General features: G+C 46.6%; 1 protein-coding gene across 9 annotated transcripts in view; it reads left to right on the plus strand.

Annotated features, from left to right (window-relative positions):
• Spata13 (spermatogenesis associated 13) overlaps positions 1-13,051 on the plus strand; it is a 142,031-nt gene extending 128,980 nt beyond the window's left edge. For all 9 annotated transcript variants that reach the window (XM_016004923.3, XM_016004922.3, XM_042284970.2 and 6 more), the window contains 3 exons: positions 481-853; positions 4,134-4,208; positions 9,293-13,051. In XM_016004923.3, the coding sequence (XP_015860409.3) occupies positions 481-853; positions 4,134-4,208; positions 9,293-9,468 (624 nt within the window). In that variant the 3' untranslated portion in view covers positions 9,469-13,051. The remainder of the gene's footprint in view (positions 1-480; positions 854-4,133; positions 4,209-9,292) is intronic.
• The last annotated feature ends 655 nt before the right edge of the window (positions 13,052-13,706 follow it).

Below are 13,706 nucleotides of genomic sequence, written 5' to 3' on the forward strand. Positions count from 1 at the left end.
AGGTATTTCAGGACAAGGGACCCAGGAAGTCAGGATCTGAATGGCCTTAGAAGCCCTACCTGCCTGTGTGTTGGACAGTAATGCCTGGTCTTAGGGAACTGGAATATTCTAGAAAGACGGTATCAGAGGCCCCTTCTGTGTCTCTCTTACTGGAAACAGTTTGGTCTTGAAAACTCACAGTAGGGGCTGGAGAGATGGCTCAGCAGTTAAGAGCACTGGTTGTTCTTCCAGAGGTCCTGAGTTCAAATTCCCAGCAACCACATGGTGACTCACAACCATCTGTAATGAGATCTGGTGCCCTCTTCTGGCCTGCTGGTGTACATGCAGGCAGAACACTGTATACGTAATACATAAAAAAAAAAAAAAATCTTTTAAAAAAAGAATAACAAAGCTACACAGAGAAATCCTGTCTCGAAAAAACCAAAAAAAAAAAAAAAAAAAGAATAAAAGAAAACTCACAGTGTAATTGCGTTCTCTTAGGGCCTGGACATTCTAGACCGAAGCTCCGAGCTGATTCATTCGGGGGAGCTGACCAAAATCACCAGGCAGGGCAAGAGCCAGCAGCGGATCTTCTTCCTATTCGACCACCAGCTGGTGTCCTGTAAGAAGGACATGCTACGCAGGGACATGCTCTACTACAAGGGCCGCATGGACATGGACGAGGTGGAGCTCGTGGATGTGGAGGACGGGCGGGACAAGGACTGGAACCTCAGCATGCGCAACGCCTTCAAGTTGGTCAGCAAAACCACAGATGAGGTGCATCTGTTTTGTGCCAGAAAGCAAGAAGACAAGGCCAGGTGGCTGCAGGCCTGCGCAGACGAGAGGCAGCGGGTGCAGGAGGACCAGCAGATGGGTGAGTCCCCTCAGCCTCCTCCACCACTGGCCTCTTCTGCTCAGCCGCTCCCTCAAGAACCAAATCTGTGGATGGGGCTGCAGGCATGCGGGGTAGAGATGGCCCCTAATCTCCTAGGGTGTGCTTGTTACCTTTATTCACACTTTACAGACAGCCCCTAACCCCCTAGGGTGTCCTTTTTACCATTGTTCACATTTTACAGATGGCCCTTAACCCCCTAGGGTGTGCTTGTTACCTTTATTCACACTTTACAGATAGCCCCTAAACCCCTAGGGTGTCCTTTTTACCACTATTCACACTTTACAGATGGCCCCTAACCCCTTAGGGTGTGCTTATTACCTTTATTCACACTTTACAGATGGCCCAGCTTGGTGTGGTCCCAGGGACTGACCATATGGTGGTGGCACCCCCCCCTCACCCAACCGGTAGACCCTCACCCAACCAGTAGACACATCAGATGATTCTCTTTATTTCTTTTTAAAGATTTTTTAATTTATTACATATACAGTGTTCTGTCTGCACGTATGCCTGCAGGCCAGAAGAGGGCACCAGATCTCATTACAGGTGTTTATAAGCTGACATGTGGTTGCTGGGAATTGAACTCAGGACCTCTGGAAGAACAAGCAGTGCTCTTAACCTCTGAGCTATCTCTCCAGCCCCTCTCTATTTTCTTCACTTCCTTATTTATTGATGCTGGCTGTGGGGATGTGTGTGGTGTATTTGTTCCTGGAGAGCTGGTGGAGGTCAGAAGAGGACATCTAGTGACCTCCTGTGTCACTCTCTGTCTTTTTCACTTGCAATGTGCTTACTAAACCGGAGCTGGGCTGGCAGCCGGCAAGACCCGGCAATCCTCCTGTCTCCACTCCCCACAGCATTGGGATTGCAGGTGCACACATGAGTCCACCAGCTTTTTACATGAGCACAGGGGATTTGAACTCAGGACTTCATACTTGTACACCATGCACTCTTTGTACACTCCTGAGCACTCATCTTCCTAGCCCAGAAATGCCAGAAGATTGCCAAGACTTCCCCTTGCTTTATCAGCACTGTTGCAAAGCACTGTAAGTTCGCCTCTCTGCCTGGGTCAATTCCAGTTCCTCCTCCGCTTTTTCCCGTCTGTGGCATCCAGAGAACCTGTTCCACATATCAGAGTGAGCTCATGCTTCTGATACCCGGTCGTATACGTGTACAGATTGAGCATCTGTGATCCCCAAATCACAATCTCTCTGAGTGTCAATGTGGAAAATCCCATAACTTAACATCATGTGAGGGACCCAGTGAAAATGCAGATGCCCAAAAAGTACAGTCTGGAATTACTTTCAGGCTGTGTAGAAGGTATCTGTGAAACAACTGAATCCTGTGTTTAGACTTCGTTAGACTTCGGTCTCAGCACTAAGATACCTTATGCATTGTCTATGTGAAAATGCTCTGGTTCCGCACATTTCAGATAAGGGGAACTTAACCTGTACTTTGGTTTGTCATCCCAACTTCTGCCGACCTTTTTATTGCGTAATCTTGGGAAAAGGAAGCTGCCATTTGGCATTAACCCGCACAGCACTCACAGTCACTATGCCCAAGTTCCAGAGCCACCCACGGGGATTGGGATTGTGAGCACACACTGTCAAATGTGAGCTGTGGTGCCCAGAGACGAGGGGTGCACAGGGAGAAGATGGGTGAGAAGTGGCTGTGGTGCCCAGATCTCAAGGATCATATATCTGGGCAAGTATTGCCCTGCTCTTACTGAGCCAAGAGTCCCTAGGTCTCCTCTGTCAAGCCATCAGCTTCCGACTTGGCCATAGATTCTGCTGTTGGAAATAGAAAGTGTCCTGGGGTCCTATGATGAGAGCACTTAGAAATACCTCAGACTGCCGGGCGGTGGTGGCGCACGCCTTTAATCCCAGCCCTCGGGAGGCAGAGCCAGGCGGATCTCTGTGAGTTCGAGGCCAGCCTGGGCTACCAAGTGAGTTCCAGGGAAGGCTCAAAACTACACAGAGAAACCCTGTCTCGAAAAACCAAAAAAAAAAAAAAAAAAGAAATACCTCAGACTATCTTGCCATTAAAAGTAAGAATTTCTTGTGAGACTTCCAGAGCTCAGACCAGAGTGAGGGCATGCAGCTCCCAACCTCACGGGTAGGGCAGCTCCCAACCTCACAGGTGGGACCTGCGACTCCGTGTGGCTGTCCTTTAGACTCAAGAAAACCGGAACCCGTAGCTGCCGCGCATTGGCTGCTGACCATCAGACGCTGTTGCAACAGGCTTGTCACGAAATCCTTCTCAGAAGTGTGCAGGTAGTTGCTAAATGGGAAATGATGGAGTCCCCACACTGTCTGGTGTGGCTAGAAGGACCTGAGTCGGAAGGCTTGCGCTTCTTTCCCTGAGGGTTCATGATGACCACAGGCACCCTAATCACTTTCAATTCCATTCTTCAGCTTGTGTGTGTCCTTTGTTCTGTAGACTCCTGTGGCTGGAGCCCAGTGAGGATAGGTCCTCCACTCTGCCTGGAACACGACACCAATCTCTGTATCTGGGTATGGGGTGGGAAGGAGACTCTGCCAGTCAGACAGACATTGGGTGTGTGACTGCATAAAGCCAGGGAAGCAGCGCCAATCAAGGTAGAGGGTAGGTTCAAAATAGAGACCAGGGTCACCTCAAGCTACAGAGGTAGTGTGGCTCTGCCACAGTGGAGCATGGCTCCTCACCTCCCACTTCTGTGTCCCACCTCTCACCTCAGGAGAAGCAGTAGCCCCAGCCCCAGCTGCTCCTCTGCTGTTTGTCTCTGCCCATTTTCCTGGTACAGCTCATTTTCACATCGTCGGGCCACCCTATGTGAATAGCATTTCTGTCCCCGGTGCAGAGCCAGGGTGCAGAGTTCCAATCCGAGGCTTCAGGCAAGGAGAATCCCGACCCACAGAGCTCTGGGCACATGTGAGCAGCAGCCCTGGGCCTCTTTGCCTTGGGCTCTCTTCCCAGAGCATCATGCTTTAACCCTGCAGTTAGAGTGACTCCCGTGTGGACATTGACCTGGGAGTGTCTGTGTTCAGACACCAAGGGTCTGTGTCTCATGACAATAGCACCTCGTATCACTCTTTAAAACACTTGGGTTCAGAGGTCATTGTGAGGCCTCTGGTGACACTGCTGGCACCCATCCTTTTTCTCACCTCTCAGGGTTCTTTGCTCTAGTCTGTAGGGAGCACCTCAGAACTGATGTATGTGGTACATAGTTTGTTCTGAAAAGGTTTTCCAAGGTTCTGAGTTAGATCACATCTGTTTCCAAATCCAGGAATGGAAATCCCAGAAAATCAAAAGAAACTCGCCATGTTGAATGCTCAGAAGGCTGGACATGGGAAATCTAAAGGTAAGGTTGGCGAAGGCTTCATCTCCTTCCTGTAGATCTTGTGATGGTATGGAGGCAATGTCCACAGGGACTCTTTTCCCAGCACTGGGTGGAGAGGAAAAGCCAGGGACACTCAAGGAACAGACCCAGATTGACAGGCCGGTGGAGAGTATTTCAGGTTTGGATGCAGGGGCATGAAATACCTCTGATAGCAGCAGAGGCCTTCAAGATGAGTCCTGCCTGTGCCCTCTGTTCCTCACGTCCCTGGGGTATGATTCTGGTACCACTGGACCACCAGTCAAGTAAACTCCCTCGTCTTTGGTTTGAGGAGGAATCTCCAACATCAAAATGCTGGCCAGCTATAGGTGACTGCATACCAGGTTTTCTCTTTTGGGCTACCAACCAACTCCCAAATCGTGACACGGAGACTGGTACTAACTTAGGCTCATTTCTGGCTAGGTCTTTTAGCTTAAATTAACCTGTTTATCTACCTTCTGCCTCAAGGCCTTTTACCTTTCCTTCTGTATATCTTACTTTCACTGCTTCTCCTGGCTGGCTGGCCCCAGGTGTCTCCCTCTATTTCGCCTTCATTTTCTCTTCAAGCCTAGATTTCTCCTCCTATTTATTCTCTCTGCCTGCCAGCGCTGCCTCCCCCCCCCCTCTCTCCCTAGCTATTGGTCATTCAGCTCTTTTTTAGACCAATCAGGTGCCTTAGGCAGACACGGTGGAACAAAAGCAACACATCTTTACATAATTAAACAAGTGCAGCCTAAACAAATGTAACACACTTTTGCCTAAAGTAATATTCCACAACATTTCCCCCTTTTTGTCTAAATAAAAAGGAAGGGTTTTAACTTTAATGTAGTAAAGTTATATACAACAAGGTTAATTATCAAGAATTACATTTACAATAGCCAATCTATTTGCATTTGGCAAATTCAGAGAAATCACTCTATTATCTATTCGATGTTGATGAGCACAAAGCTCTGTACCTAATTTACCTTCTATCATAACTAAGGAAAACTGCAATTATAACTATCTAGTCTTCAACTCCATCAAAGGTTCCAGAAGGATATAATATTATCCAAGTAAACAGAAAGTGAAGTGCAAGCCACTTCCAAAACTATAGAAATGACAGACAACTAGCTGCCTGGACAGTCACCCAAGGTTCCTTTGCAACGTTGCAGAATCTGTCTTCAGCCTACAGGCCTAGAATATCTGGCAGACTTTTCTATGAAGCAGGACTTTTGAAGGACTGTCTTGCCTAGTCTTCACAAAGTTCAGTAGTTGCTTTCCTGTGTGTCCTACAGAAGGTCTGGCAGACTTTACTATAAAGCAGGAATTTTGAAGGACTGTCCTGCTTTGTTTTGGCAAACTTTGACAGTCTTTTTTATTTGTGTCCTGCTTGTCCAGTTTGTATAGCATATTGTCAGGAGTCAAGAAAAGAGCAGTTTTTTGCCCACATGGCTAATTTTGCCACAGTGAAAGCAAACTCCATATGGAGGTTCTTTGATGCCCATCATCTTCTCTGAAGTAAATTGGTGCTGCCAGGAGCAGATGTGTCTTACTGTCATGAAAAGCCTTAGGTTATTAAGCATCTTAAATGCCATATTCTGTAAGTCTTTGAAGTGTTTGAAGATCATCTATCTATCTAAATATATATTTAACCTTGAAAACATACCTAATATGATGACTACAAGTTTGATTAGACGACGAACTAACCTATAGTTTTTAATTATACATTACTCTTTTTTTTTTTTTTTTTTTTTTGGTTTTTCTGAGACAGGGTTTCTCTGTGTAGTTTTGGTGCCTGTCCTGGATCTCGCTCTGTAAGTCAGGCTGGCCTTGAACTCACGGAGATCCGCCTGGCTCTGCCTCCCAAGTGCTGGGATTAAAGGTGTGTGCCACCACCGCCACCCAGCTTATACATTACATTTTTAAATGAGCTGCATAAGCACAATACCCCAAACAAGAGTAGAAACATACATGCAGTATAACAAAAATAACTTTACATTTGTATCAATATACCAAAATCTATACCAATATAAAATATTTGAATTTCATAGTTGTCTTTTTATTTTATATTCCTATTTCCTCCTAAATGATGACAAACATCCACAACCCATCCTATAACCAAAAACCACTCACCCCACCTCTTGAATATGGGCATTGTATTCTCTAGACTGCTTCCTATTGTCTGAGGGTGAAGGCATCTTTAGGGAACCCTGAGAAAATTGATATAATGGTCAAGTCCTAAGAAAAATAGTTATAACATTTGTTGTCCAGTCTCTGTGCAATGGGAAAGCCCAAGGCTTATCAGCAGTCCTGGCTAGAATAGTCTGTGAGGCTGGACCATCTCAGCCAGCAGCCTTGAAGCGGTTCTGGATGCAGAACTCTGAGGAAACTGCAACAGAGGCATTCTGAGAGGCTGGATCACCTGGGTCACCCGTTTTTTTTTGGTGTCTGGACCCCTTGTTCTGAAAACACACAAACTTTCAAAGGTAACATACATTTCTGCATTAACGCAAGTATGGACTATGCATTGTACACAAGCCAGCCAAAGATGATTTTTTTGTTTGTTTGTTTTATGTTTGAGCAGGTCAAATATATGTCACCTAGTTTTTCTAGGTTTATTTCTTTATGTCTGTAGTCAAGATTTTCAGGAAGTCTCCCCCAATTAAACCTGATCCCTATTAACCTAGAAGGAATCCACAGCCTTTTGTTTTCTGTAGAAACAAGAGCATAACTTCTTCCCCAATGTGATACATTTTTTACTTCCGTTTTAAAGTTTAGGCTGGTTTAATTCAGCAATCCTTACAATCCCATGTCTCTCAGCAGCTGTTGTTCGCTCATTGGTATTCAAAAAGTTAAAAGTTAACACAACAACATACAGGATCCAGACTGACTGTGTTTTTTTCATCTTTACATGGCTTTTTTCCTTTATATTCCTTTACTCTTTCTTTAAAGCCTTTGTGATTTATAAACTATTTACTTTTTTCTATGACTATATTCGTTTTCATTCCTTTCTTTAGCCTACGCACATTTTTAAACACACTGTAACCTGTTTAGAGTTTTTCCCCATCTGAACCTGCCTTACTAAGTACCTGCAGCTATGAACTTGCAGTGTTCTCTGATGCATAAGCCAAACTTTAAACTGCTGATCTGCTTTGTGCAAGTAGCTAGGCCTTCCATCAGCGGCTCTGGTGGCTGTTTCTGCCCTGCTCCTCAGGTCCATGAGAGATGAGCTCTATACCCACAGGCCTGGGACACAACCACGTTTTTGGTTTTTTTGTTCTAAGATTTACTTATTTATTATGTATACAGTGTTCTGCCTGCATGTGTCCCTGCAGGCCAGAAGAGGGCACCAGATCTCATTACAGGTGGTTGTGAGCCACCATGTGGTTGGTTGCTGGGAATTGAACTCAGGACCTTTGGGAGAGCAGTCAGTGCTCTTAACCTCTGAGCCATTTCTCCAGCCCTGACAACCACATTTTTTTTAAACTGGGAGCTGCATTCAGTTGCCCCAGCTCTGGGATACCTGTGCCCATGCTGTGGCAGGTGTCCCTACCCAGCACGCTGTTTCTACTTAGTGTACCAGTATGGCAGAGCCTCTTAAAGGAGCCATCTCTGTTTGTTTGTTTGTTTGTTTTTCTTTTATTTATTTATTTGTTTGTTTGTTTTTATTTTTTTTCAGACCCTATGTGGAAATTCAGGCCCCATGTTGGGCATCAAAATGTACCAGGCTTTTTCTTTGATGCCATCAACTACCTCCCAAATCATATCACAGAGACTTATTAGTTGTGAATGCTTGGCCTAGCTTAGGCTCATTTCCAGCTAGCTCTTTTAACTTAAATTAACCTGTTTCTCTTTATCTACCTTTTACCTCAGGGCTCATTACCTTTCTTCCTTCTGTATCTTACTTTCACTGCTTTCCTGGCTGGCTGGCTTGTGGCTGCCCAGCTTCTGGCCCAGGGCATATCTCTCATTCTCTCTTCTCCTTTTCTCCCTTTCTCTTGAGCCTGGATTTCTCCTATTTATTCTCTCTGCCTGCCAGCTCCACCTGTCCCTCTCTCCGCCTAGCTATTGGCCATTCAGTTCTTTATTAGACCAATCAGATGCCTTAGGCAGGCACGGTGAAACAGCAACACATCTTTACATGATTAAACAAAGGCAACATAAAAACAACACATCTTTACACAGTTAAAGTAATTAATCTGCAGCATAAACAAATGTATCACATCTTTGCCTAGTTAAAATAATATTCCACAGCGTGACTGTACCGCAATCCGGTGAGGTGAGGTCTCAACAGTCAGTGCATCAGTGGATGAGAAGACATTGGGCTTCCTCTAGAGTGCTTCCCTGCTCTGTACACACTAGAGTAACTTGGCAGTGACATTGAAGTATTCTTGGCCAGACCACGTCAGGGTCCTAGTGCTCATCCTCAATGTCTCCCCAGGGTAGAGAGTGTCAGTGTTACCTCACTTGTTCTCATAACATCCTGGGACTGTTACTCCCATTTTAGAGGGTAGGGACCTAAGGCACAGAGAAACCAAAGAGTTTCCCTCCAAATACTCATGGTCAGTAAGTGTGGAGTAGCTTGTAGGCCATGGGAGTGCTGGTCCTGGGCCTTGGTTTGAGCAAGGAGGAGCCCAGTTCTACACGAGGAGCCCAGTTCTGATTCTTCACTGGCCTCCCTCATGGTCGAAGGTGATCTGCTTCATCCCAGGGCTTCCTTCTTGTGAGGTTTTGGGTAGAATTCATGAGGTAACCCTTGCTGGCGCCATCCAGGGTATCTGAAAGTCTTGTTTCTTTTGTTTTGTTTTGTTTGTTTGTTTGTTTTTTTGAGACAGAGTTTCTCTGTGTAACAGCACTGACTGTCCTGGAATTCACTCTGTAGACCAGGCTGGCCTCGAACTCACAGACATCTGCCTGCCTCTGCCTCTCTAGTGCTGGGATTAAAGGCGTGCGCCACCAATGCCCAGCAAAAGTCTTGCTTCTTAGGACAGTTACTTGATGTCCTTTTGATTCTGTGAATCAGCTAAGTACTTTGAGTCCTAATACGGCTTTTAAGTGACTAATCTGTTTGTCTGTTCTCCCTGAGTTAGGCTACAGCAGCTGCCCTGTGGCCCCACCCCACCAGAACCTGCCACCCCTCCACCAGCGCCACATCACGGTGCCTACCAGCATCCCACAGCAGCAGGTCTTTGCCTTGGCCGAGCCCAAGAGGAAGCCATCGCTCTTCTGGCACACCTTCCACAAACTCACCCCCTTCAGGAAGTGAGCCTTACTCAGGGTGTGCCTCTGAAGAACTGTTGGGAAGGAAGGCCGGTTTCGTCTCTTCAGTGTGATGTCCGGGGGTGGCTTCTTGCTCAGTGCTGAACACTTCTTGTGGGAATCAATGATGAAGAGGAGTCGGACTCCTCTTTGATCTTGAGAGGCCCCGGTGCCCCTTGTGGAAAGGAGGAGGCCATGAAGGTCTGTCCCACACTGGAAGCCAAGGTGCACTGTCTGGTGGCTGGGATGTAGGGACCAGGGCCTCTCTCTGTATGGGGACTGCTAACTCCGTGGCCCTGCGAATTTACCGCTGACTGTCACCGTCCTGCTTCAGTTCCAGACAGTACCAAGAGCCTCTCGGTCCCTCGGGAGCAACCACAGTAAGGATGGCTTCTGTGTTTGATCTTCAGGAACCCACTGACAAGAGATTGGTAGGACATTGGCAGCCACAGGATGGCGTGGGTCAGGCCTGGGAGAGACCATGAAGGAGCTAGAGCTGCTGGGCAGGTGCCCACAGTTTCCCAAGGTGTAGCAGGTTTCATCTTGCAAGGTTCCTTATTCACAAGCTAGGGAGGGACGGCAGGAGGCACCTGTCGCCCTGGCAGTGTGGGGCATGACAGCATCCTCAAAGCAGTGCTGCTTTCCAGACTCTAAGGAAGGGCACTGCCAGCTCGTTTGTCCCTCTCAGCTCTTCGAGCAGAGGTCACCCATCACAACCCGAGACGCTGCCATTCACAGAAGCAGTGGCGATGTGAAAATTTTTTCAAGTTTGATAACGCGATAATGTGCACCTGTGCCTCTTCAACAGACATTTGCAATTTCTCCGTCAGTGAGATGATGGTGAAGACACAGACGTTCCACAGAGACAACAAGGGACAAAAACGTCCTGCTTCCCGGGGATGTGGAGACACCTCTGTCACATGACCCTGACACAGCAGTGCATGGCCGTGCCAGCCGGAGATTCGTTTTGATGACTCCTTAGCTCCGAGGGAGCTGTCTTTTAACGAAGGCCACACGGGCTGACACCCACAGAGAGTAACCTCCCTTTGCTGACGTTGTGGAGTTTGATCAAAACGTCTTTTAACGAGATCTAAGGAAGACTAGTTCTGCATTTTAATCTACACAGTGAGCTGGCCGGGAGGGGTCCTGCTGTGCAGCTTGTGCGTTCTTTTGGACAAGCTTGTTCTTGTGTGCTGTTCCTGCAAGGTTCTCCTCTCTCCCCAGCTCTTGCTTGAGAACAAGCAAGTCTGCAGTGGTAGAGACGAAGGCATTGGTCCATCAGTGCCGTTCCTCCACCCTGTCCCCCATATCTAGAGCTATGCCTGCAGCAAGTGACCTCACAGCAAATAACCTTGACCTTGGACCTGGGATTAGCCTCCCCCCTGCTGTGCACCCGGGGCATGTTCACTTAGAGGCAACACCGCTGGGGATTGTGGTCAGTGGCCCCACGGCTGTTTCTGTGTATCATGAAGTAGTTCAGTGTGTAGAGTGTAGAGTGAGTGTGTGTGTGTGTGTGTGTGTGTGTGTGTGTGTGTGTGTGTGTGTGAGAGAGAGAGAGAGAGAGAGAGAGAGAGAGAGAGAGAGAGAATCCTTGAATAGATGCATCAACTTAGCTGCATTTGTGTAACTGACAGATTGTTTTTGTTTTTTTTACTAATAGAATGCAATGATATATTTTGGAAATTGCTATACTTGGTGTGTTTTCTCTGCTACACTGTGTATGTACAGCAGTTTCAACAGTTGTGTTGTTAATATGAGAATTGCTTTAAGGAAGTGAAGAGAGTCTTTTGGTCCTGTTCACATTCACTGAGGATTTGACTTGAGTCTCACTGCAGACTTCATTTGCTGTTACAACTAATGGCAGTGAAGAAGTAATACATTACGTTTGTGACCAGTCCTAATGTATTTCCCAGCTGCCCTAACTTCCGGTTCCCACCTACCTCCGCAGACCTCCTAACAATCCCGAACACCAGGATGTGTTTATATTGAGTCACATTCAAGACCTGGGCTGGCCCCAGGCGATTTTATACAGTGTGAGAAGTGCTTGATCAAATGTCTGTCCCAGATGAATCTTACTTGGGATTTCTGGGTGATTTTGAAAACTAATGTGTTTTTAAAAGTTATAATGGCCTTTGACTTTGTAAAAATCTGTATGTCTATATGAATTTTATTACCAAATACCTGAGTTCTACAAAAAGTGGAAGACCTTGAGTATTATTTTCAGTTCTCCAAACTTCCTTCTTGAGCGCTCTACTTTGAAAGGAAAAAAAGAGAAGCGACCAAGAGCCTCTTGCCGGAACGGTGTCTGATGCTCACGAACAACATTCCCTCCCTCTCCCTCAGTGGGCCAAAAAAGATTGGTGACTTAAATTTTAATGGTTTCATTTGTTCTGTCTTTAGAGGTCCATAATTTTCCAGCTCTGCCAATACAGTTGAAGGCCTCCCTGGTTTAGATTATACCTGTAGGTATGACCACCATGTGGTGGGTGAAAAGTGATCGTAAATGATACTTGAAAGTCTAGAGAAAGAAGGAACATTCCAGGCTGGGATCAAAAAGTAAAAGAAAGTGGCAGACAGCTAGTCGGGGTTCTCAAGAGATTCTGCCCCTTAGATGCGTCATTCGTTCTGATTTTCATTTCTGCATGGTAGATCTGCTTCTGCAGGTGAGACCCATCACCACTATGGAATTCCATTTCTAAATGCTGTGCCTTTTAATACCCAAGCCATTCAAGACCGATTCCACATCCTCCGTTGCTGTTGTTACATGCAAAGCAAAGATGTATTTACTTTGAAATTGGGTTCACAGTGGACATCTTTTCTAAGCGCCAGTGATCCAGCATCTGTGCATTTGGACATCTGCGCCTGGATGTTTCTCAGGACAGGTCAGTCCTGTTGCAGTCAGAGTTTCCTGGAGTCAGGGCATGGCTTCTGCATTGTGGCTTCACCGTGGATAGGAACAGCAGAAGTGTCCCTCAGGCCAGTGCCAAGAAGTATGAGTCAGGGTCTTTCAGCAGCTTAAAGCCAGGATGCTGGGTACAGTGTGCCCACAAACTGTTTCTTCTCAGGATCCAGGGAAAGGGGAGTTGAAAGACTTAGGACAAAATAAGTAGAAACTTCTAGCTAGTCTTAGAGAGGGGGAGAATCAGCTAATATAATGTATGTATGTAAATTTGCTTACCCATCCCTTGTACTTCATTATTGCCTTTATGTTCTCTTAGGCATTGCCATTTATGTTTAGGACGTACTTTGGGCCGCTTCTGTAATTTAATAGTTGGTCCCTTTTGGGGGGTACATACTGGTGCCCACTGTGCGGGACTTGCTGACCGACCCTCTCGGCTGTGCTTTTGGTGATAACTAATCCACATTGGGGTGCTGTCGTCCGTGTGTGTCAAGTGCTGCTCCTGAGATGGCGAGTCGGCTTTGACGCTGAAATAGGGCCCATGTACAAGACTGTGCATTTTTGCTGAATGAAGGGTTTTTGTTGTTGTTTTTTTTTTTTAAAAAAAAAATAGTTATTTGATTTCTTGTAAATGCTGTGAATCTCTATTTGTCATTTTGTATCTGTGTATTAAAATAATTTGCCAAACCTGGTTCTAGTGATGCATCTCCACAGTAAAGTAAGGTAGACACATTATACAAACAGAGGCAGGGCTGGGGCGTGCACAGAGCCCTGCGTTGGGTTCTCAGCACTGTGTAAAACAGGGTGCGAAAGCACACAGCTGTTATCCCAGCACTCGGAAAGTGGAGGCAGGAGGTTTTCCCTGGCTACGATGAGGAGTTCAAGGTCAACCTAAGCAATATGAGACGGGCTCAAGAAAAATTCTTCAAAGGCAGCAGATGCTGGAGCTTACAGATCCTTTATAGCTCTGTCTTTGGTGCTTCTAAAGACTCCTTCCTAATGGGAGTAGAGGGAGGGGCCCCTGGACTTCCAAAGCCATTAAAGTGATATAGGAGCCAGAGAGGGCAAGTGACAGTTCCCTTTTGTGGGTTTGGAGCTCTGACTGGGAATTGCTCCACTCCCTACCTCTAGGTAAAGCAGGCACTCTGCCACTGAGTGACAGCCCAGCCCTGGAAGGCCAAATCTGTTGCAGCCGTTTTCCATGAATGGTGGAATGTGGGTGACCAGGTCTCTACGCCTCTGGGTGGCCAGAGCTGCTGGCAAGACCCTTCACTGGGAGGTGAGCCTGTAGCCTTGGCCTCCCTCACCCAGGGTGTGGGGTGAATCAGAATTTCCTCCTCTCATTA

The sequence above is a fragment of the Peromyscus maniculatus genome, chromosome 9 (genome assembly GCF_049852395.1).
Source record: "Peromyscus maniculatus bairdii isolate BWxNUB_F1_BW_parent chromosome 9, HU_Pman_BW_mat_3.1, whole genome shotgun sequence".
Classification (NCBI taxonomy): Eukaryota; Metazoa; Chordata; class Mammalia; order Rodentia; family Cricetidae; genus Peromyscus; species Peromyscus maniculatus.